The sequence below is a fragment of the Cyphomyrmex costatus genome, unplaced genomic scaffold, assembly GCF_001594065.2.
Source record: "Cyphomyrmex costatus isolate MS0001 unplaced genomic scaffold, Ccosl1.0 scaffold123, whole genome shotgun sequence".
NCBI classification, from domain to species: Eukaryota; Metazoa; Arthropoda; class Insecta; order Hymenoptera; family Formicidae; genus Cyphomyrmex; species Cyphomyrmex costatus.
The window spans coordinates 442,805-469,037 of NW_017275207.1; the positions used below are offsets into that span (position 1 = coordinate 442,805).

At 34.3% G+C, this 26,233-nt stretch overlaps 2 protein-coding genes across 2 annotated transcripts; one reads left to right on the forward strand and one right to left on the reverse strand.

Moving 5' to 3' along the window:
* The first annotated feature begins 951 nt into the window (after window positions 1-951).
* Exn (Ephexin) lies at window positions 952-22,516 on the forward strand. The gene is made up of 15 exons (XM_018550587.1): window positions 952-1,338; window positions 3,028-3,368; window positions 5,055-6,186; window positions 7,243-7,580; window positions 8,406-8,935; window positions 10,208-10,350; window positions 17,806-18,339; window positions 18,918-19,018; window positions 19,551-19,659; window positions 19,773-20,124; window positions 20,269-20,382; window positions 20,596-20,757; window positions 20,857-21,051; window positions 21,342-21,658; window positions 22,038-22,516. The coding sequence occupies exons 2-15, from the start codon at window positions 3,144-3,146 to the stop codon at window positions 22,253-22,255; spliced, it is 4,470 nt and encodes a 1,489-aa protein (XP_018406089.1). The 5' UTR covers window positions 952-1,338; window positions 3,028-3,143; the 3' UTR covers window positions 22,256-22,516.
* Window positions 22,517-23,443: 927 nt separating this feature from the next.
* On the reverse strand, window positions 23,444-25,689 carry LOC108782214 (transmembrane emp24 domain-containing protein 5). The gene is made up of 4 exons (XM_018550429.1): window positions 25,403-25,689; window positions 24,375-24,571; window positions 24,004-24,070; window positions 23,444-23,702 (listed from the first exon to the last, which is right to left on the reverse strand). The coding sequence occupies exons 1-4, from the start codon at window positions 25,598-25,600 to the stop codon at window positions 23,472-23,474; spliced, it is 693 nt and encodes a 230-aa protein (XP_018405931.1). The 5' UTR covers window positions 25,601-25,689; the 3' UTR covers window positions 23,444-23,471.
* Window positions 25,690-26,233: the final 544 nt, after the last annotated feature.

The window sequence follows — 26,233 nt, forward strand, 5'->3', positions numbered from 1 at the left end:
CAAATTTTGCGTGCTTTTAAACACTTTTAACGCACGTATATTATCGTTTAAAAACGAATATAAAGACTCGTATATGCAAAAACTACTAATAACAAATAACTGCAACTTTCATAAGCAATCTGACATGTAAATATTTTACAGAAAATGCATTCGTCATATATTACGTATTCGAACTACGTGATACAGGAAGTATTTTGATCGAGAAAAAGTCATTGAAGTTCCAGAACAATAGTAATATTTGCTTTTGTACATTTTGAATATGGATGCAATTTTGAATTGGATGCATTATTATCAGTTTATCTTACTGTGACACAGTTGTTATAAAAAAAAAGATAAAATCATGTTGCAATGATATCTATTACTTTATAAAAATCTTATTTACAAGATTAACGACAATTATAGTATATTTATGCCTGTTTGATCATGTCACATAAATTAATAATAAATAATCTCTGTTTAATTAAGCATTACTGCAAAATTCTAATAAGTATATTTGCAATATCTTGATTCGCTATTATAATTAAATTATTACATTATCAATACGTTTAATGAGAAATACTTTTTAACAATAGCGTCATTAAATTGTTATATAATTAATCTATCATTTTTTCTTCTAAAAAAAACAGATAAAAAAAATTGTACAAATTCATACGAGTTGCTCAAAACTGAAGTACGTGTGAGAATCCATTGGATCCATATAATTCATGGATCACTGATCTACGTACTACGGTACTGATGCGCGAGGCTTGCCGAAGATTGCCGAGCGGTGCCGAACAGTTCTCGGAGTCCGGTACGCGGGCCTTGCGTATACGCGGAGCGTTCCGAAAATCCGGCGCGAGTGCGGCCGCGTGATTGTCGCCGCGCACACGCGCGCGATCGCTCGATCATTGAGAATCGATCGTCAACGTGCGGGCAGACCGTGGCGCGATCGGTCAGATCAGTGCGCATCGCTCCGCGTGATCGTACGTTTCGTTCCGTCGCGTCGCGTAGCGCTCGTCTTCGTCGGACGAGTGCACGTGCGGCGCGCTTATAGTGGAGTATATACGTACGAGCGTGAGATATAAATTCCTCGCTCATAACGGATCCGCACTTCTCGGTGGAGGTCGGCAACGAGAAGACGGTGAACGGTGCGCGAAGTTTCAACGGGAAATCAAGCGAGACGAGTACCGCGCGCGATCGTCGCAATCGTCATCTTTTTCGCAAAGTGACGAGTTTTGCGCGACGTGACGTGACTGACGAGTTAAGAAGTATAACGGCACGGCAATAACTCGCCGTCTCGCGCAGCTGTTTTGTGCAAAACGTGCGAGTATTTCGAATTTTTGATCTGACGAGAAAAATGTAATAACTAGCAGTTGTTTCTTAGCATTTATTTTTTATTTGAAATGATACAATTTTAATATCAGATCTAACACGAACATAAATTTCGTATCGATATCATGTATCATTAAATATTTAATTCTATTTATTAATATGTGTTTTGTATATATTTATTAATGCATGCGATGTACCGTTATTATAATATTTTTGAGAATTAAACTGTTCAGTTATCGTAAAATTTAAAAAAAATGATAACTGTCATTTGGACTCTCGTTTGCTTATTGGAATTTTATTGCATCGTCACAGTTACTGAACGGCTTCAATTAACCTACTTAATCGAGATAAAAATCGAAATTAGTTTCATAACTGAATAAACTAGAAGAATAATCTATACTTAACAGCTGAATGAGTTAAAGTAATGATATAAAGCCTGTCACGTAATCGATTAAACACGATCAATTCAGTCGTCTCTCAGAGAAATTAAATTTGATAGAAAAGAAATTAGAATTAATCTATAGGTATACTTATACATTTAGTCTGAATTGATTTGATAAATTAATAGAAGTGGGCGAATTTTACTCTAACAGCAATTTTATTTCAAATAATCAAATGATGATTATTCTTCACACAGTAACGGCTATTCAATAATAGCTAATTAGATTATAAAAAAAAATAAAGATGAACATTGCCTACAATGACAAATAACAAGTCTCGTTTTCTGTGACAATTAATAAAAACTGCGATAAGCAGTTCATTATTCGCCAATTGTCCATCCGCTTTATCGCAATCTCAGATTTTATGAAAACAAAATAATTATCTTAATTATAGAAGCATACAAATATGATCTTTTAAAGTATGCTTCTTCCTTTTTCTTTGTAGTCCCAGTCACTGTTTACAGAAAATTGTAAAATAGCAATTTTTTAGCTGTTCCGTTGTTGCAGCAAATAAGCAATATGCCACAAAATTTCGAAAAGTCTGAAAAGTCAATTACATAATAATAGAAATAGATGCTACATTTATTGCGCAATAAATAACTATTGTGGCTGCCAATGGCAACATTGCGATCAACAATAATATGCACGCGTGATAAGGGAACACGTATGAATGTGGCGTTATCAGCATTTTCGCGGAAAACGTTTGAACGCGCAGTTCTTTATATCTTTTTCGTAGCAGATTACGATTTGCAGCGATGATTCTTCTTTCTGCGCTTTTGAATTATATGATTACTATATTGTGCTGCAATCCGTGGACACGTAACATTGCAAAAAACGCGAACTCATCAATATCTGTTGCGAATAAAACAGCATAAACTGTAAAACATTCCTTAAGTTAGATTTAATTGAAAAAAAAACCAATATTGTAAAATATAAAAAAAATTAGGAAAAAATGTTGCAGAAATTATAATAATATAAAAAATTTTTTAACTTCCTGAATTTAGATAATAAAAAGTATATTAAAAAAATAAGATTAATATTTTTTTTTTAAATACAAAAATTATAGAAGATAATATAGAATACGATATATATTAACATGAATAAAACTTTACACAATATAAAAATTTCTCTAAAAATATAGGAATTGTAGAAAAAATATGAAATAAAAAATTAAACACTATTTTTATTTAAATTTAGATCTATAAGCATATACTATAAAAGATAAAATAAAAATAGAACCATCTCGCTACAATCGGGCTTTTTTTCAAAATTTCAGATTGAAGAAAAATATGAATATAAAAATATAAGAACATTGAATAACAATGTGTGAAGTGATATTTCCAAGAGACTAGAGTGAATCGTAACTGATCGAGCCCTTAAAAAAGGGACGAAATGAGCCCTTCACCCACTGCCAATCGGAGTTTCTTGCACGGAAACGGCAAGGCTACTCTAATTTCTAACAAGGTCGTTTACGCCACTCTCGATAGCTTAGCTCTAAAACGAACGAGATTGCCCTTGCAGTTGCTTCCCGTGGAGAGCGACAATGTAGATAAGTCAGACAAGAAAGAAAAAAAAATCGTCAATGGAAAGACTTCAATCAAACGGCCATCTTATAAGGTACGTCGATATTAATGTAATATTTGGTATTGATATTGTAAGTTTTTTAGAGCGTACGATAAAGTGTTGGCCTGATTGTTACATCGTTTATGGAAAGTTCTTGACAATGTATTTAATCGCCCACATGCGTAACATAATTTTAATCGTTTTCCGTAAACACAGCATTTTATTGGAAGATCTTGAAATGCAAATTTTATATATATATTGTAAGTAAATTCAAAATATAATTATAATATAATTTCTATAATTCTATAATTTCTAGAAATGTTTTTCAAATACTGTACGAAATAGATGAATCTCAATCTTCAAAACAAATATTTAATTTTTTGATGCTACACTATTTAAAATTTTTAATACAAATATATATATGTTTTATTGTGAATAAGAAAAAAATTGAGATAACAGAGTTTTTTAAATACAAAATGATTTCATAAATGTCTTAGAGATTTAACGATATCAGACAAGTGAAAAAAATTTTTTTTTAACTACTGTTATTTATTGCAATTTATAATTTAATAGGATTCAAATGAAAGATAAATTTTTTTAATTTTTTTTGAAGATTTTTAACGAAACACGATTATTCTCACGCATAATCCAGATATGTACGAGAGTTTGCACAGCTTCCTGCGAGAAAAGAAACTGTGTGTTATCTCTTATATGTATATACATACGTGAGAATACGCATGAAATACGCACATGCGGATACACGAGCAAAAGGATGCTAATAGTCGAAGGAGTGGCTTGTTAGCTTTTACGACGCTACCTTACCACTTCAGATAAGAATCACGAAGTCAGAGATGGAGCACTTCGATCCTCCACTATACGCATTTTTGATTACCGTTAGGTAAAGAAACGCAGTTTCATCCGAAAAATCAATCTGTGACTAAAATAAAACTTTTCCAAGGCGATGTATGTCGAGCTATTTTTATCTCACGATAAGATTTTATTGCGGGACAATTGCCATTTCCTTGTATCACCAACATTACACTGGTTTAACGAGAATACAAAATACGATCGACAGGAAAAATTTACGATTTTCGATTGATGTATTGTTCTTCGTAAAACCGTAAAATTTTACTTTAGGCATGATGAATATCGCACTTGTTTCGCAATAAAATGAAATATGTATTTTATTACGAGAAGAATCATCTTTGTTCGTTATAACGAACTGTGTTGTTACGGAATTCTCTGATTACATACCTTAACATTTTTCTACAAACACATATTTCCACAGAAAAAACGGTTTCCTTTTTTTACTGTCAAGGGCTAAATTTTTTTCTACATGTACATATTTCTTGTTATGAAATATATGAAATGTATATTACGTTATGGAAATGTATAACAATAGTTCCTAAATTAAAATAAAATTTGAATTGAAAGAAAAATTTATATTTTATAAAGATTAATCTTTTTTGTTTTTTTTTTTTTAAACCTCTTCCATCATTCAAGTGATATTCAATGTAATTATAAAAAAATAATTATGTATTATTATATTATGTATTATTACATTTTTAATTTAAAATAATTATTATCAAACACATTAGAGGATCTCAGTAACATAAGAATATTCATATCTTAATTACTATCACAAAATAAAATTTTTCCCAATTTTTTGAAAGCATTCTCTCTTGAGACAACGACCAACTCAATTAGTCATCCATTTAATCGTGCCCGTTTCGTCATTAGGTGAAATCCGGAGCTAGTCATCAATGGAAAAGTTACTCCAAGTGCCTGGCCTTCCCTTCTACGAAAACGGAGAACCAGTCAACGACTCGTGCCACCGGAATACTAGATTCCGGAACCGAATGCAATATTGAGAATACTCTCGGAAAGGAAATTCAGACATCAATAAATACGACAAACGTAGAAAATACTGTAGAAAGTCCATTTTCTACAAGGCCATCTACGAAAGAAGAATCTCACATTACGGACTTTCAAAGTCTCAATGGCGACAATGGCGATTCAATACATACACAAACTGAGACGAATTCTCGCGATGATGCCAATCTCACTGAAAATGAATGTGAGAAAGAAAAATGCTCAATCGAAAGAAGAGACTCTAATGCATCCAGCGACTATGAAAAAATTAGTATAACAGATTACAAAGCGTCTACGCACGATCTTGAAGTCCCTGAAAAGACAGTTTCTGAGTCCATCGCACATATTTACAAGATCGAGAAAGATTCTCCAATTTCTCCGAAGACAGTCACGAAATCGCAATCCGTAAACGATCTAGCGACAAAAGAGTTTACACATGAGAACTCTTTCGTGGAATACTCAAAGCAAGACGCGGAATCGATCACGAGCGACGAGAATGAAGACGTGTCGCCATGGCACAAGAAGAAGAAGAAAAGGCGCTTCACCAGAAACGTGCTGCACTACGTTCCGAGGCACCTAGTAAAACAGCCCAAGAAGAAGAAAAAGTTGAAAAAGAAACACGCTCTGAGCAGTTCACTGTGTTCCTTGAGAACGTTGCAGACGGCACCTTTCTCCAACATTTCGGACTCATACGCCAAGACTAGAAGCCTGTCGAGAGACGAGTTGAAGAGCGTGATCATCTCATCGCCTACGAACTTTGTTCACGTAGCATCTGCCACGAATCCCAGTCTGGTTCAGAACTCTCTCGGACTGGATCTGGAGCAGATCGTGATTACTCATCAGCAGATATGCGCTACGTTGCCTTTACTTGTTAGAAAGAACGAGCAGTGCAAGAATGGAAACATCGAGCAGCCCAAGGTCGCCGCAAGAATGTCTCCCGCGGACGATATCATTTCCAGGCATACCGGACAAAATCCACCAGTCGTTGAAAGCATCGCGGGTACGTTCTCTTGACACATCGTCAGATTTCTTTGTCGAGTTCGATAATCGTAAAAGAATTTATGCAAATATTGCCTTGCTCAAGTGCGGCTTGATTTGTGCGACTTTGTTTTGAATCTATACATATACTATACATGTATTGCCGTCGAATCGGATAATTTCAAAGCATTGAGCAACGGTATAACAATTTTCTCTTCAATAATAAAATTAATAATACTTATAAAAATATTAAAAGTAAAGCGTATCATAAAAGAATAATTATTAATATTATTTTATAATTAATTACAATGTTTTATATTTATATTTAAAGATTTTAATACTGCATTTAAACGCAAATATTATCAATTAATTATCAATTGTGTTCTAAACATTTTATAAATATATTAATTACATGTTTTGTTAAAAAGCTATACATACGATATTTATATATTTATATTTTACACATTTCTATGAGGTAGCTTACTCTCTATGCGATAAAATTTTTAAATAGCTTGATATAAAAAACAGACATAAAGGATATTTCAAAACATGTGAGTTTACCTTCGAAAGTGAATTAAATAATAAAAAATGTAAAGTAAACATGAGAGTAATAAAAAAACGTTTCAATAAATATTGGTCCTATTTGACTTTATTTCCAAGCAACATCAGATAATTTTATCTCAATAATTCTCGTTACAAACTAATTCATAGATATTATAAAAGTATTTATAAACGATCATTGAGATATGGAATATTGATAGTATAGGCTGAATGAATGGAAACAATTATACTATTTATAATGTAAATTCAGTATAATTTCGAATTATTGAATTACAAAATTGTCTGTAATTCAGAAAAACAAAGTTAAATAGTACAAATATTCATACAAATTTCTTTCATTACTCTTATACCTCCAATTCCTAAAGTTACATCCACTTAGTGTTCTGAAACACTTTATTATAAACTGCGAGAGCAGGTGTTATCTATCTGTTTATACAAACTTACTTTTTGTTGTTTTTTATTACATATGTTTGACGATATCTATGAAATAAAATTCTGATGACGGAACCTCTTGCAGATAAGAGTGATCGAACGAAATATGCGGAGATACAGAGTGACTTCTCGGGGGGCTCGCAGACGGCGAAAGTTTTGGAATCCAGCCAGGTGGTGAAAATCGCTACTAGGAATCAGGTCGATTCGCCGGAAGAAACATACGAGCCGGTCTGCGAATCTTCCCCTGCGGCACTGCCACAGGCCAATTGCAGCTTTCTGTGGAGCAATCATGGGACGAAAACGACTTTTCCAAATGATAAACTCGTCGCGATCGCTACGTGCAGTGCCCCCAAAGAAAACGGTGAGAACACCGATAGCGAGGAATACGATGACGTCGGACCGTCGAACTTCGTCACTCAAGTGGTACGAATTATTGTATGCACGGAGATTCCGTTATCGCAAACCTCGACAGAATGGAAAATAATTTCTGCGAATTAACGTAACCCTGTGTGAGCAACGAAGCGATCACGCGTGTGAGCATTTTGAAATGATAAATTTTCCGCACACAGCTATAAAAGTTTGACCATTTTTTCAAGAAAGAATCCTACTTATTTTATTAACAAATAAAAGACTAAAAAAATATTACATTTACGTGCAAAATTGATATCCAAAAATATTATAGTCTAGAAAATATCCAAAGTAGTAAATTTGAAAATTAATTCGAAGAAAAGTCAAGAATAATATCTATTATAATACATTAATATCTAATTTCTAAATTTTTAATTGCTCGCTTCTTTTTTAAAACTTTTTTTATATTTGTGTATTTTTTAATATTACCAAACGAACGTGACTACTAACTTATTATAATTCAAGTAATTTATCGAAAAAAGACTTTAGCTTAATTATAATTATTAGGTAATATTATTATGCATTTTTGAGAGAAACAACGTTCGCATCAACGCACGAGCTTAGCTTTCGCGCGATTGCTAAATCACGTAGTGCATTAAATTTGTAACCGTCAGCGAAGGTGAAACGGAATGTCGAATAATCGATTCGCATCGCACGCTTACAAATTACTGACGGAAATAGGGTATCACGAACGATGTGTAATTCGATTCACTTCTCAAATTTCGCTTTCAGAGTCATACTACGCCGTTTTTTCGCATCAAAAATTCGCGACGGTGTAGTCAATCTGCGCTTATTTCTTCAAATTACAAAAAGAATGCATGATGATGAATTTCTTATCAGGAATCCGACTACGACGACGTGGGTCCACCAACCACTTATCTCACCATCGAAGCGCCCGATGTTGATGCTAATAAGGACTGCGAGGAGATTTACGACGATGTGATGCCACTTAGCTTCCAACAAAATAGTATGAAAGCCGTTGACGAGAACGATTATCTGATACCGGAAACCAATGACGAAACATCGTGCCAAGAGCCGCCCGTGGAATTGCGAGCAACGTCCAAGAGTCACGCGGTGGAAATGTCGTTCGCTTCAACAACGAACGATGATCAGTATTTCTCAACAACGAACAATGAATATTCCAGCGTGGACTGCGAAAGTTATCTGAATGAAGAGGAGCGGGACGAGTTGGATGTATACGATGATGTCGGTCTGCCGCCCGGCGAGGAACGTGTCAATAGCCTTTACGCTAGTTCCACACCCGGCTCTGTCTTAGGATCGAACTCGGTGAACGGCAAGGAATCCGAGTGGGAGGATCTGGAAGAGGCCTCGTGTGCCTCACTTTGCCCTTGTCAGACCAATGATCCGCGGTAAGTAAGCGTGGGAATGAGAGAAAACTTACAGGATTTGTAAAAGTGAGAAACGAAAACGCGAACAATAATTCATCTTTCACGAACAATAAAAGGTGAGACACCGCGACAGTTCATTGCGAAAACCATGTCAAAGACATGGTGAAATGTAATGACTGAATCATGATTGCATTGCGTATTCACAGCATAAATACGCAAATGAGGCTGTAATCCTTAACTTAAATGACATGAAAAAAATGTCACACTTCTAATGTCGTGGATTCACTAGACATTTTATCTATTTTTAATCAAAATTAATAATGGGAACTAATAATCAAATTTGTATTGATCTTTATTTAAAGTATAGTTAATAAATATATAATAAACGCATGCTTTGAGAATAAATCAATGTTTTTATAGCGAAAATATTATAATTCTTTGTATCAACTCATTTAATAATTTTTGTCATTAAATGAGTTTACGGTACATAGAATTGTTTTCGCGATAAGAGAGAACTTGCGTAGATTTTTATGCTCCTTTCTAAAAAATAATATTGATATGGATAATAAATTTTCTATTAAGTAAAATTTGATAGGAATCCGATGAGCCCACGACGTCAGTTAAGGATTAACATATGTCTTTAAAAAAATCGACTGTCTAGCTTTCCCTGTTTCTAATTACGAGTACGTGCCAAATAGGTACCATCGCAAAAGAATTCGCTCGGCATGCGCGATAAGGCTTCGAAGGTACACACATTTTTTCCGCGACTTCGTTTTCGTTACAGCGATAACGGTGAGGAATTGAAAACAACGTTAGCTAAATTGCCTTTACCTCGGTCAAAGGCGATTAATTATATTATTAGACTCGGGTTAATATACACACGTGGCGAATCGTTCATCGCAAGTGTTTCAAAAACACAATAATAAGAACGTCGTCACGATAGCATCGTATGATAACACAGCGTAAAACGACATCATGCTAAATATGGTTATCACCACATTCCGTCCGGGATGAATAAGCTTTTACCATGATTAATGCGACATTATCGAATCTTAGATAATTATAGTGTCGACAAAGACACAATGGGTGCCTTCTGTTTGGCACTCACAACGTTAGCGAGCATCACTTGTCTTTGTTTAATATTTAGTAAATAACAAGGATGAGATCGTTCCCCATGAACGTTGTGAGCGACAAGTGGAAAGTACCCAGTGAGACTCAAAACTATCGAGTGTCGTTATAGCAAAATAGATTCGATATTGCAACGAATATATATATGTAAACCTAAAATTTCAGCGGGAAAGGAACTGAAGGACAAATCGCATCGGGCAAAAAGAAGCTTGCTCAACGGTGGTCGCGGAATGTCAGGAAACAACGATCCAGGAGATCTCGCAGAAGCATCAAGACGACACGGATGACCCACGATACCGCGCTTGACGGTGAGTACCGCAGAAGGACATTTTAACTGTTGAGTAAACGGCGCGTGCCGTAAGTAATGCACGTAATATCGCTAAGAATACACGGGTGTCTCTCCTTGAAGACATTCCGCAACGACTGCTGGCGTTCTGCAAATTGCACCGCATGCGTGTATATGTACGTAAGTGCGTGACTCGCATGGACGTAAGATTTTTGCGTGAGAAGCTCTTTCAGAGAGGAACGCTTCACTGCACTATGTGCTTATTCAAAATTATACAGCGCTTACATACATGAATTCAGGTCTGTCGCAAGGATGTCGAGTGATATTCGCGGGAAAATGAAAAGAGCAATTTCACTTCGTCTTATCTTATTACATAAGCAATGCATAAACATCGTGCACCGACATCACATACGTGTTCTATTTACTTATCGAGATTTCAATTGATTTGATTTTAATTGTAGTTTGATTCTTACGTATACATATATAACTGATTTCGATGACAATACTCTTATCTATCTAACTACAGTATAACTTACTATACACTAAGTCTACCGACAGTCTGATGGTAGATGGTAAAAATACAACGCTAAGATAGAACGTTATACATATAGCTATCGTTTCTCTCTCTCTCTCTCTCTCTCCTTTTCAATATTTATAAACGTATTACACAAACGCTCGCATCACGGAACTACCCAATGATTCTCCAATGCTGGGTGACTGCGTTCCTCGAACTGTGTTTCGAAAATTTCGTACTTTCGACATCGCCAATGACGTAGTCTTCCTAAACAACACACCGCACACGTGACGGGTCTTGCTCAAACTTTTTGTCATTCATACGGTAACTTCTTGGCAAAAAAGAAGTACCGCATTCGTAAATGTTCGTATTCGCATAATACTGAATAAAAGATAAATCGCTATTATCAAGATTTCCTTGTCGAGATAGTAAAGATAAGCAAGAAATATATTAATACTACCGAGAAACTATTATCAAGATATTATTATTAGAAATGAGAGAAGTCCATGGCAAATTTAATGCTACAATTAAAACTTGAAATCCTGTTATTGCGTGTATATGAAAAGTATACCACATAAATTGATTCTATATAAATTCGAAAACGATCTCTCTGAACCGAAATTTCCTCCGATATATTTTACAGTTTACTATTTTTGTAGGATAATTATAACTTGATATTGAAATCATTATCATCGATAGGAGATATTCTTACGTATTAAAATAATACAATAATCAAAGTGTCTTCTTTTTCAAGATTCTATTATCGATTATACACGAAAAGGTGCATTCGCAAATTGATGTTATAGATCGAACGTGAGACTTTTACTTTCTGGAAACGTGTATGTGTTCCGGCAGGTTTAATGCAAGTCCGTAATTATATCTGAGAAAGTCCTAACGACGATACCGAATTTCTAATATCGCAAGACGTTGATCAGCGAGCGTCTCGCCACGTCTTCGGGATTCCCAAGCCAGGATTGGCACCGTCGGGGAAATTAATATGCCAGAAACGACTCGACTCCAAACAAGTTTAGCGTCAAGAATTATATACTGTATATATGTATAAGTAAGAAATAGTGTATATATCTTAACAGTGTCAAGACTGGACATGGTTCTGCGACTTTGTGCAACGAGACAACAAACGAGTGAGCAAGAAGGCGCGGTAATCCGTAATCGTGTTTGTTTGCGATCACGAATACGTCGTATTCGAAGGACGGTGGGCGGTGTAATTGAATCGAGACGCATAAAGGTGGTACCACCGGTACCACCTTTAATTAAAAGACAAGACCGTGCAAGGTCGAAGTACCACGACAAAGCACCTACTCTCCATTAATTCCGAGTTCCGCTGCACATCGCTGCATGATCGGAATGCATACGCAGTTATGCGCGAGGAACGCCGAGTTAAATGCATCGAGAATAATTCACGGACGACAATAATTTTGACATCGAGCTGCGAAGGGGGAAAATTTTAGTCAACAAAATATTTGATGTGATTATTTTTTTTGGCGATAAACAATACAAAAATTAGTGATTACCATAATTTCTCTTATTTCTCACACTCTCCATTTAGTCATATGGAATAATTTTCAGAAAGTCTTAAAAAGAGAAATTTTATCAACCATTGAAAAAAATTATTGTTCAAGATATAATGTTAATAACAATTTTTAAAAGCTGATGTCTTTACAATATCTACAAATTATATCGGGATTGTACTGTTATTATCCAAAACAAAAATGTACATATAATTTATACAGATAATTTCATAGCCCATAGAATATTTTAGGATAATTACCACGTGTTAAGATGCGAAGAATAGCAGTAACATAATGGATTTTCACCGTTCAAACCTTTTCTTAACTCATCCCTCGCGTTAATTAAGCTAATTAATTTACGAACATCATAATTTAATGTTAATGCGGTCGGTCATTTGGAAAGGCATTCTAATGGCTCAACGTATTGTATAACTTATCAAATAAAAGTTCGACTTAATTGAATTTAGCTCGATATTGTAGAATGACGAGTGGATTTACGAAATAAAAAAAAATGCCGCGCCGGAGACGCCAATTCAATTTCGCGAGGATGATGGTACGACACATTATACCGCGTGATATCAGTAAGGATGATCGCATAGTCGCGTATTATAATGTTCAGGTAAAAGTTGCTGGTTCGTCACACGTGTTTCTGCTACGTTCCGACGGACGTGATCACGTAACGCGCACATGCGTGCGTAATTACCTTTTTTTTTCTCCTCGTCGCACATACGATCACCATATGGGCCGTCGTTAATTCAATAGATGAGGATGTCGTAAGCGACGTAAGCTGTCTACCATAATGCGAAATGCGCTTTATTCGTAAGAGAACTAACGCCGTATAGTGCGAAGTGAGAAACGGTAATTTTACACGCAAGAATCGGAGGATGGGTTAAACCGCTTGAGTGATACCAAGCTATACAAGAAACTGGCTATTAATTTGAGATGGATAAAGTATGATGAAAACGAATGTCAGGTAATAGTATGTTTGATGAATATTGCCCCGACTGCGCGCGGCTTCCGCTGACTGAGGCAAGAAATTGAAAACGGTTTCAAGTGTCCCGTTTAATAGAAAAACGATTTCATTTTGCACGGTCATTGCCTCGAATATGTATTAACGATCGACTTGATTGTAAGCTCGCTACTCTCTGCACGCTCCATGCGCACGATAATAAAAATCTCTCATCCTGATACTGCGTTGCCTATCATCGTACATTAACTGTACTTTAGGAAAAAAAGGAATCATTTAATGCATTTAATACTTGTCTAATGAATTCTTCTACATTTTACGTCGCGCACTGAAAATTTGATTGAAAATGGACAAGCCAGAAGATTCTGATTAAATCAATCAGAATTCTGGTTATCTCAACTATTATGTATATAGAGTTTTAGTAGATTTAACTAGAAAATTTTTTGTTAAAAAATCTACAAAAAGGTATAGTTAAGATTTCTGGAATTCTGGTTGGTTTAATCAGAATCTTCTGACTTGTCCTAATTTTTAACCAAACCATTTTCTTCAATATACTGTAAAGTGTAAAGCATCCGTAAGAAGATAAAAATTTTACGAACACCCAGTGGACTTCCGTAAACTAAGATTTCCATAAAAAAAGAGATTTCATTTTATTCTTTACGGCAATGCTTAATGAGGTTGCTCGCGAAATCTACTTGACAGTGTAAATTTATCTCGCTAAGAGTATATAGATATTAGTTTTTAAAGGGGTCTTCACACAATTAAATCGATTTACCGCAGACACTCTATCAGTATCATATATAAGTGCTAATAAAATTACTGTTTATTTACTGCAGTATTATCTTTTTATCTAGATTTATTATTAGAAATAAAATTGTCAATATTACAACATTATACAATATTACAGATTTCTTTAAAAACAAATTAATAAAATATAGTTTATTTATAAGAAATTAAATGCAAAAATGATTAAATTTGCAAAAATAATAAATATACTTTGCAAAATATAATTGTCACAAAAAATACATAAAAAAAATATTTTTAATCCGTTTAAAAAATATTGCATTGGTATGTCACTCTCAGCTTCAAATTTCTATTTCTACTCGAAAACAATACATTAAGCTGCCGATAATATTTGTATAATCTATAGAGTAAATATTAATAATCTAAATAATATGCACTTACTGTAAAAGAAAATTATTTTTTTTACATTCATCTAATTAGCTTCATGTTTTTAGACGTCCCTAAAATACCATTGAAAATGTTAAATTAATGTAAATCTATAATGTCCATATATTTTTACCAATGTAGTTTAATTTTAATCTTGGTTCAAAATTAACTTGTCTTTTTTTTAGTTTTAAGAATTAGAAACAAAATCGTCAATATTTTAAGTGTAATGTTCGTTTCTATCATAGATTAACTTTAATTTTTCGGTTCTTTCAATTTAGTCTTTATCTTCTTCTAATTCTTAAAACTGGAAATAGATGAAGAGTTATAAGTTGAATCGAAATTAAAATTAATCTACACTGATAGAAAAACGGGTGTAAATTATACGCTTTAGGTCCAGTTTCATAATTAATACGGTTAACTCCTAACTGAGACTGAACTTGTTTCTCAATTCTAGAATTGGGAAGTGATAAAGAATAAATTAAACCTCGCGGTTAAAAGTTAACCGTAGTAAGTTGTGAGACCTTAGTCTTCGAATAAGTTCTCGTTGTGTGAGAGTGTCTTTAAAGAGATCGTGTGAGAGCTCCTTAAGAAACCAGCGCGCGAGGTGAAAGCGCCAATTGCGCGCTCTCATTGTCAGTCACGGCCGAGCCGCGAGCTGTACGGTCGCTTCGTTTGCGGTTCTCTCGCAACGCGAAAATCGCCTGAATCCAAGTCGTCGCACTAGGAAAGACGGAGTTTCCTCGCTGGTGGCGAATCTCTTTTCCTCCGTCGAGAAAACGCGCGTGCGGGAGCGCGCTTGATCGATCGCGGACGCGTCTCTCGCGTTCGCCGGAACTCGCGTCTCACTCGCCGAGTTGCGCTCCGAGACGAGATGTGGAAATGAGAGAGACGCTGAAGATCCGACGACCCAACACGCAAGGTAAACGAACGAGAGAGGGGCCCCGCTCGTTACGCTGCTCGCTCGTGCGCGCCCGCGTCCTCGAACACGCTGGATTTCGCCAAATTTCAAACTCCTGCCTCCAAATTAGGGAATGACCACTACGGTTGTCTCCTCCCTGATTTTCAGCTTTTGAACTCCGGCTTTTTGGACGCATTTCTGGCTCTCCGGCTGATGGAAAAGATTTGATGATCTTTCTTTTTAGAGAATGCACTACAAAATAGTAACAATTTTAATAGTGACAATCGATCTTCGACGAGATAATGAAATCTCCAGCAGGAGAGGTGGCAACCATAACGATGGACTACTCAAGGAATACACAAAAGTCAACCGAAAATGATTTTATCTTGATGTTTTTACGTCAATATAAGCAGTCAAATTTTGTAATAAAAATTATCTTGACTTCCATGACGTCAAAATAAAGTTATTTTTACTTTCTCTTGGTATTTCTTGGGCAGTTGTCGCGGAACTTCCTTCACAAACGTCCTTGATTCGTCGATCGCGCGCTACCGATGAGAAATCGCCGGCATAATAAACACGTTTTCTAATTGCGTTCTATGTTTAATTTAGAACTTTTCTCTCACATTCGATTGATTGCCACGTGTTTGCTCCAATTCTAAATCGCGACAATTATTCGTTACCATTTCTGCTATCAATTTAACACAAATTAATTTAAATAACATAATTATACATTACGTTAAATTAACATACAAAATTTTAATAACAATTGAATGGACATTTATCATCACAAGTACGAAATGTTTTTTTACTGTATAGAATTCTGATACGATCACAAAATTTTCCTGGTCCGTTCATCTTTCCGAGAAATATTCTCAATCTGTTAAAAACAATTCGAATGCGGATTAATTCGTGAAAACTTCTGTCTCGTTTTAACATAGATTGTCACAGATGATACTCGCAATAAAAGTTACTCTTAGGGAAGCAGCGCGGAAAAGTAATCAGAGTTTCTACTTTCTTCTGAGAGATTGCGAAGAAGATCGCAGTAAACACTATACGCTCTCTTTTCCTCTCGTTCAAATTCGTGCTCATCGTTCACGATGATTCTTAATTTATCCATGTAGATCTTCGCGAGCTCGTTCGAACAAATATTTCGTTACAAAATACACATATTACATAAAACTGTCGATTGCCGACCAACTCGGCAAAACGAAAGTTCGTCGATGGACGCGAAATTCCATCGCGGTGGGGAATCTGATCGCATATTTCGCCATATTTGACGCCACACCTCGTGCCTGTTTTGTCCTTATCGCGTTAACTCCCTCATCCTCTCCTCGTGTTCGTGTTCGTGGTCCAGCGCGCGTGGGTGAGAGCGTGTATCTCTTGGGGCTTTGACTTGACTCGGCGAGTCTGACCTTGAAACCGGATGATTTCAAGTGGCCGTCAGCCTAGGCGGCGGATCGGTACTTCTCATCGGCAGCGAGGCGCAAAAGACCGCTGAGGAATGGAAATCAGCAGGCCGGGGCGACGCTCTGCCGCGAAGAACTCAGGGCCTGGTGCAACTGCGCGTCATCAGTCTCGACGATGATATGGATACCCAGGAGACGTCGTGTTACGTATACGAAGGTACCTATGCGGGGTATCTTAAAAAGCGCTTTCGATAAGATGAAAAGAATTGCATGGATTGCGAAGATTTCTTTATGATGCCTGACGATATACGTTTAAGTTTCCTTCTCTTCGCGGTATATTGATTAACTTTAATCTCGATCTTCCCTTCATCTTGCTCTTCATTTTCTCTTAATTCTTAAAACTAGAGAAAGATGAGTTAGTTAAGATTAAAATTAAAATTAAACTACTTAATAGAAATGGACGTGAGATAAACATAAATTAAAGTACTATGATTGTTAGAGAACGTTCAATGAACGGATATTGTATTTCTACCTTGTTCTAATACTATTTTTTAAATATCCTTACAACACAGCCCAAGGATATTTAACACGTTTTGTGCCATGTTAATTTTAGGCGATTTGTCTACTACATATAGATTACTGGTGATCTATAATATTTTTGTTTATGGTTACTGTAATTGTTAAATAAACTGTATTTTAAAATGACTATAGAAACTACAAAAATTATGCATATTATTATTTTATCCTTTTTACAGCCTGGATATTATTGGACTATCTAAAAATTATTTCAATTTCATTGCGAATTCTTATAAACTATACATATATTATACAGATATATTAAGATTATAATATTGATCTATATCTTAGATCCTTTCCACAAACAATCATACAGAGACACTTTTTCGCCACGTTTAAATTAAAAAAGGAGCAAATAAGATCCTCATAATAGCTCGGTAACTTCCAATTTCCCTGATTAGACTTTTTCTTTATCAGACAACGTTTCCGACGATAGTACATACGAGAGTCTGTATTCCTGCCAACCGGATGATCTCAGCAGCGATTCAGAGGCAGAAACGGACATTACGCGACAGTCTCGCAGCGATCGCGTGATCGATGCTTACTTGGAATGTCCTACGAGACCGACTCCACCACCGCCAAGGGAGGCCAGTCTAACTCAGACTCTGGGCAGGCGGATAAAGATGCTACGCAGAACCTGGAGCATCACCAAAGGCAGTCTCGGCAGGATCAGACGGCGGACATCCGTCGACGAGTCTGGCTTTGACGACAAGGAGCAATCCGTCAACGAGCCTCACGCCGACGTTGGAAAGTATTTCAATTTCCGGTTGAAGCACTTCAGCCGAAAGAGCATCGTTGGCCCGCCGACTTTCTACCTCGATGAGAACAACGGAAACGATGGTATTCGCGATAATAACAACGGCATCGTCAAGGAGGCGATTTATACCAATAGTCAGTATATGGGAAGCGGCAGCGACAACTCTTCTAGAACTTCGACAGGCGCCGATGTCGGTGAGTCTCGATAGTTTCCAAATTGTCATTTTTTTTCTCTTCTAATTACGATAATGATGTTGAATTCTATGAAATGGATGCGCTATTTTAAATTGATAAATAAATGTGAATTAAATTATCGTGGATGATAATATCGTAAAAACAGAAGTATTATTACAGGGAATTGTCTGAACAATAAAATTTCAAGAATGCAGAATAGTTTAGATAATATGTACGTTGTAAATTCATTTATAATAATTAGACATTAAAGATGGTCGAGAGAAAACGAGTTTTATTGACGCATCTATGAGAATGGTCTGATTTTACCGAGCACAAGCTAAATTCAACGATTCTCATAAGCCAAATAACAAGTTTTTGCACTACGGTTTTCGAAATATTCTCACATGCATAAGAATTCCACTCATCGCTGCACCGACGCGTAAAAAGCGCACGTTTGTTCACTTTCACGGAACTCTAATGGTACTTCCTACTAATTAATTAATTAGCGTACACGCCAAAAGATTTATGCGCGCTCGCCGGTGACTGTCCACGTACAAATTATGGAACTCAATTGCATTGACAAAATATTATTGTTTTAGATCATTATAGTGTACTCGCCGATCAGGAGCCTCTCTATCAATTTTATGCGGCCGCGGTGGCTCGTGTTGCTTTCGAATCGGATTCCGAAGGCTACGAAGAGGTAATGTTCTTACATTGTTAAAAATGTGCGAAGTATTTTTCTAAAAAAATTCGTACAAATAAATTGTTTATTTTTATTGAATAATGTTTTTAGGATAATTTTCAATAAAATTCATTTTTAAAAAATTAATATTTCTACTGGTAATTTTTGTAAATAAAACATGTTTTTTTGTGTAAATAAAATATATTCTTTATATAATGTATAATAAATGTAACGAGATTTTTTTCTTATTAATCTTAATTTCTTATAATATTAGCCTATAATTTCCAGCTCCTTCTCTCTTACCTGGATCTTTTTATTATTATTGTCATATTTTCTTTACGATTTAGAAAATAATAAAAGTTTCAATTCTTCTTTCTTATATTTTACTATATTTTTTTATTAAATAATATTTACTAAAAGAATTTAATTTTTGAAACTTCTTAAGAACTATATTTAAAACGGTACGATAAATTATTTTTTTCTTTATAATAAAATTTGAACAACACAGTGTTACTTCACATGACGTTGCTATATAATTTTCTGTTTACAGGTAGAAGATATGATGAGGAAGGCGGAACCAGCCACAGCGGATCTTACTAGAGCAGGGCAAAGAATGCTTTGGTGTCATACCCCACAAGTGATACACAGTGGCCTCTTACGTAAGTTAAAAAATATAATGTATATTTAATTAAGAAAATATTTTTTATATGTAGTAAGGTATATTAAGAATAAAAAATATTATATAAAGTTAGCAAAAACATTTTAATATTAGAGAAGTTAACACCGGAAGAGAAGAAGATTCAAGAAGCGAAATTCGAGATCTTGACTTCCGAAGCATCGTACTTAAATTCTCTTCGAGTCCTAGAGAACGAGTTCCTTAATAATCATATACTAATAAATGAGATTCTAACGCCGATCGAAAGGAAGAAATTGTTGGGTGGAGTGCCGAGCGTATTGTCGGCATCGCAAACGTTCCTAGCTGAATTAGAAGCTGTGTGGAGAGAAGATCCGATGTTGTCGGGTTTATCGGAAGTCTTGCTGAAGCACGCCGAAAAGTGTCAGGCCACATACGTAGCGTATTGCTCGAATCAAGTTAGCATAGACACAACACTGAAAGAACTCAAGTAAGATAATTAGCGATGCCATAAAATCGTTTTTCATATATTTGTACTTTATAGAAGATTTAGATAAAATATATATTTGTTTATTCAAGATAGAAATAAATACATATTGTTTGGGATATACTGATTATATTTATTCTATTGCAGAGCTCGGAAAGGCGTAAAGTTCTTGGAGACTATCAAACGCATAGAAATGCAACCGGCGTGCCAAAATCTATCTCTACATTCCTTTCTAATGCTACCAATGCAGCGTGTTACAAGGTGGGTACGATATCAATATCAAATTATCTTCTTTAAGACGCCTTGTATCCTGATTTTGGATATTCATGTTATTTGGACACACAAACTTGATATATTGAAGTTTATTTATTGTGGTTTTGGTATTGTGTTAATTTCGCATTTCGCGTAATTATTATTAATCGAAAATGTATGTAGAATGAAAGAAATTATTTACACGTCAATAATTCTTTGTAGACTGCCCTTATTAGCTGACGCTATTCTCTCCAAATTATCGATGGGAAATTCGGACAGAATGTCTTGGGAAAAGGTTTTATCGACTTTGAGCAATGTCGTTGCAGAATGTAACGAAGGTGCGCGAGCTGCTGCACAGGAAGCCGAAATGGAAGCTTTAGCAAGGTATAACATGCTGTTGTATATTATTACTTAATATTATATTGTACATTCGTTCTTTTACGTATTAACGAAATAAGTTACATTACATGTCTTTAATCACAGGAAACTGGAGTATGCCTCGAAAATTAAACCAATCATGCTGAGAGGCAAACAATTAGTTAGAAGTGGATCGGTCGTGCAATTGTCGACGAAAACAGACACAGAATATAAGCTCACATTCGGGAAGAAATTTACCAAAACACCACTCTACCTTCTATTACTCACTGATTATCTTCTAGTCACGAAATTGAAATCTAAGTAAGATATCATTTATTATTAATATAATTATGTTTGTTTATTTCGTTGCATTACAAAACTGATTTTATATTATAATTATAATTTTTATAAGAAATAATTATAAAGCCTTTGTTTTTTACTTTTAAAAATTGAGTTGATTTTATTTTATTTATTTGTTATTGCTTGAAAAGTTGTCTTTCAGATGCCTTATTTTCATATAGAAAAAACACGAATAAATGAATTTTCAGAAATACAACAATTTCTAGCTCTTTCATTGATAAGAACGAAATTTAAAATGAAATATTTTGCAGTGCTCACGACGAATGCTATACCGTCATAGATGCGTGCAAAAGGAATCTTCTGGCTCTAGAGTCGGCTTCCGAAGAATCACCATTCGCCGGACGGAACGCTATGATATTGACTTTTTTGGAAAACCATTGCGGCCGTCACGTAGAATACATCTTAACATGTGAAAATAATACAGAACGAGAACGATGGCTGGAGGCTGTCTCACCACCCAAACGTGGTTTAGTTGGGGAAACGTTGTATGAATCTTGGGACTGCCCGCAAGTGATGGCCAAATATCCATATTTGCCAAATCAACCTGACGAGCTGTCGTTACAATCAGGTAATATATATTTACGCTCCAATTTTTTATGAATGTTTCATACATATTATCAATGATCAAATAAATATTATCAACAGAACTATTTTAGTTTTAAGAAAAAAAAAAAAATATTTTTTAAATAAGAATTTATTGTTTTGTTTAAAGAGTTTCATAAATTTTCAAATTAAATATAAAATTTAATATTTACAAAATACCTCGTATACACACGCACATAACAAAAAAATGTTTAAAAACTCAAAAATACAGTTTTCTCACAAAATTTGATTCTTTAAAAGATGTTACTTCTTACAGTACTTAATAATTTAGTAATTATTTTTCCATCAAAATTTTATAGTAAAAAAATTATAATTCTAGTGAATTTTCAAATATTGTTCTCTAGGAGACGTAATAAACGTATTGAGGAAAATGGCAGATGGCTGGTATCACGGTGAAAAATTATTAGACGGCGAACAAGGATGGTTCCCGGCAAATCATACGAAGGAAGTTGCATCGGAACACGTGCGCGCGCGAAATCTGAAGCAACGGCATCGTCTTTTAGCACTCAGCAACAGTGTAATACAACAAAGAAGAGCGAGACAAAATCAGGGCATTCATTGATGAAATTAAAATGTGATCTGAGCTCGAATCACTTAGATATTGTGATCATTAATAAATTATTTATTATATACATGATTTTTACAATATTTCAGTATTGAATATTTCAATTAACTTATGTGCCAATGTAACATCAATCGTCAAAGTAAAAAATGATTTTTTAAATCTTTTATTGTAGTAGACTAGTACCTACTACAGAAAGCTGACACGAGAGATAATGATATATTTTATATTTTACATGTATATTGTATATAAAAGAATGGAGAAAGGAAAAAAAGAGAATGTTATAACAAAAGTATGCATCATTTATTATTTTTATACAAATACAATATAAACGTTATTTAATATATTTCTTTATTCTTAAATATCTTCAATTTGATCAAGTATGAGAATGTCTGAAATTAAAAAGGTTGAAAACAAAAGTGAATAAAAATTAGTTTGTGATGAATGTTGAAAATGCAGTTTTTACAAATGTGTAAAACAGTCTTATATAATATATAGGGTGTTCTAATCCTAACAGGCAAATATTTCAGATACTGTTTTTTATCAAAAAATATTCCAAATAAAAATTTCAAAATCCTCTCTACCATATAATTTTTATATAAAATGTCTTTTTGTAAAATCACACTTTATATATTATATTTACCTATTAAGATTAAAATGAATCATCCTGTATAAAAGGTATTCTTAACTCATGAATATATTATAAGATTTTTATTATTAAATAATAATAAAAGAAATAGTCTGCAATTATATAGAACTTTCTATAAAAATTATCAAAAACATTTGACATATATTGACATAAATAATATACTAACTTGAATGGAAAGTACAGAATCGATGTGAATTTTTCATTACATTTTTGCGAATTAGAAGTTCGTTTTTATTTATTTGAGGCCAATATATATATTTTGTTCAAATATATTTACTCACGAAAAAATATATGTCAAGAAAATTTTTGAATTTCTTGTATCTCATCATATTTTCGATGTTCAGACAGTCTCTGAAAAAATCATTGCACATAAATTTACACAATGGCATAAAAATAACATATAAACATGCTAAATCGCAATTAAAAATTCATGAATCAAATTGCTTATATGTTATAATTTATGCCATTATCTATAAACTGGTTACGATTTTAATCAATTGATAGACTTATCACAATATACGTATTAAACGATGCTCTCATCGAGTAAACAATTGACTGCAATCGGTATTAAATGCGTGTTTTGGAATGTCCAGATGGTTTCACATCAAACAGCTTTCTGACGAAGTATACTTGGACCATAGTCGTCAACGTAATGACAAGTACCTGCGCGATCGACCATGTTTGCACATAAGAATTATTGTCCATTAGCAGATTCAAATCTCTTGCTTCTCTGCTCCTGCTCCAATGTTGAGTATGGAGCATTTCATTAATGTTTTTCTCCACATTCACGATTGTACTCTAAAAAAGAGAAAGGTGATAATGATATAACAATATAATATATAATGTATTATATAATATTTTTAATAATATCAAGTTCATGAATAGTGTCCACACTAATAAACAACAATTAATATCTTTAATTGTACACACATTATATAATATGTTCAATATACCTACATGTATATATTTATTATATAATATTTTATATACATATATTAGTAATATATATGTATTATACCATATTATATACTAATATATGATTAATTTGTGACATAATTTTTATATTTATAACGCTTGCAAAAGTTTATATAACACATACCGTAAAATTCTCGACAGAAAGATTCAGTTCTTCTAATTCCTGTGTATATTTCTGCCACTTATCATACCTACAACAACAGTTAAGATTTTTATTTATTTATCACTCTATCTTAGACCGGTATTCATAGTCGGTACTTATTTCAAGACTGCCTTAAGTATGTCTTAAGATGCTAAAGCGGCCCTCTGATTGGTTCGTAACTCTTCAAGACTGAACTTAAGACGATCTTGAATATAAGAACTGACTATGAATACCGGCCTTAGACTGTATTGTGACTAACAGATTTGAGATTGTGTGCAAAAACAAAAAATATGTTTTACTATGTTTCTATTTTTCTGACATAACGTATATTTTTGTTAAATTAGTTGTTTTACCTAATCACTGTGATGTACAGATTGATTAATTTTGCAGCAAATCTTGAAAATTGGTTATCAATGCATACGCTATAATAACCACCTTTTACCGATTGATCCTGATAGTCGGCGTTAGGACGCCATTGATAAGGATAAACTATAACTCCTTCTGGATTTCTTACTGCAAAGCCAGCTTTTCCATCTCCACCACGCAAAACCTACAATTAAAACAAACTGCTTGAATCAATGTAATATTGATGCATCAATATAAATCAATTATATATTTTTGTTTCTATTTCAACACTACCGTTGCATCTATGCTTTTTTCTATTTATTCTGTTATTAAAGTCTTTTAAACGCAATTTTTTAATTTTTAAATAATTCTTAAAAGATTTTGCTTGATATATATATCATACATAAAATAATTATTTGCACACAATCAAGATTATTAATTTTATGGCCTTATATTACGAAAAGAGGGTACAACTTTTTTCATGATTATTCTCAAGAATCATTTAATTATTTCAACATTTTCTTATATATTTTTCTAACACACAACTCTAAATTACTTTTTATAACTCACAGCAATTTCATAAATATGTGAATAAAGATTTCATTCTTTATTTCAAGTATTAATTTTTCTTTGAGCATCATTATTACAATAATTTTCGGTTTCTATGAAAAAAAAAAAAATTTAAATATGTATAAGTAAAGCAATCCTCGAAAAGTTACGATAAAAGTTGTATTCTCCTTATACAGGTGTATATCTCCTCGAAAACAAATCGACAAAACCACGTTTTCCACCGCAAGAACAGTCATGAAATCTGCAAACACGCATAAGCTAAGAGCAAGTGCTCGTAATTTGTGTGCTCCTCTCGGAGTCGTATGGAGAACAACGTCTTGAATAAAAGTTGTCTCCAAACTCCACGCAACCATATGGTCAATCAAACGAGTCGCATGTCGCATTCTAATGCTCATATCCAATTCTTCATCAAACGAAACGCTTCGCTCGCGGCTCGCCGCTGAATAGACATCCAAGCCGACGATACCTGAAAGCTGACGTAGAACGTCGCGCCTGGATTTACATATTGGAAGTAGCAGTCCTCCTTGCCGGCGTCAACGTGCACCTTGTAGTCCATCGCGACCGCGGGCAGGTTTTCGTAAGAGAAACCATCGGTCGGCGGCACAACCAACATTAAGAAGAGCACGCCGAATAGTACGCTGCCGAACTGTACGAAGAAGGACATCGCAACACGATGAGCATCACAGTAAAATGACGTCGGCAACGGCCATGCGAGATCGTCAGACTCGCTTGACAGACCACGCGCGATGCCGGAGCACTGGACCCACTGGAAGATTAGTTTCTCACAATCAGAACGGAGCAGTGTGCTTCATGCGCATGTATACACGTATGTCATCGACCACGTGACAGACTCGAGAGAGATGAACTCATTCTTTATATAATATTTAAGGAATCTTTTTTTTTCTATTTATACATTTCAGAATATTTTTTACAAGTTCCTTATAAAATTTTATAATTTTTTAAAAAATTTCTTAGATTTTTTATATACAAATTGGAATATTCTCCAAAAATGCAGAGAAATTCGATTTCCACACGCATCTTCTTTTATATAATGTTATAAATTCGAAAATATTTTAAAAATCCAAATTATTATACTTCGTTCTTATAACTATTTAAAAACTATAAATGAAATCAATCACATAGACGTACGTATTTTTTAGTATTTGGAAATTGCTCAAAATGATCAAGTGAATATATTATAGACATAGAATAGAATACTAGAGCTGGCATTCATAACCGATTTTTATAAGAAATAAAACCAATTATATACATATACATATATAAGTATTATATTATG

Bases quoted from the DNA above. Each gene is read 5' to 3' on its own strand.
- LOC108782214 (XM_018550429.1), bottom strand. From the start codon at position 25,600: ATGTCCTTCTTCGTACAGTTCGGCAGCGTACTATTCGGCGTGCTCTTC. The intron at 24,071-24,374 runs GTAAAACAACTA...CTGTTGTTGTAG, and splicing joins CTGTACATCACAGTGATTAG to GTATGATAAGTGGCAGAAAT. The intron at 23,703-24,003 runs GTATGTGTTATA...TCTCTTTTTTAG, and splicing joins TTTCTGTCGAGAATTTTACG to AGTACAATCGTGAATGTGGA.
- Exn (XM_018550587.1), top strand. From the start codon at position 3,144: ATGAGCCCTTCACCCACTGCCAATCGGAGTTTCTTGCACGGAAACGGC. The intron at 6,187-7,242 runs GTACGTTCTCTT...AACCTCTTGCAG, and splicing joins AGTCGTTGAAAGCATCGCGG to ATAAGAGTGATCGAACGAAA. The intron at 19,660-19,772 runs GTAAGTTAAAAA...TTTTAATATTAG, and splicing joins GATACACAGTGGCCTCTTAC to AGAAGTTAACACCGGAAGAG.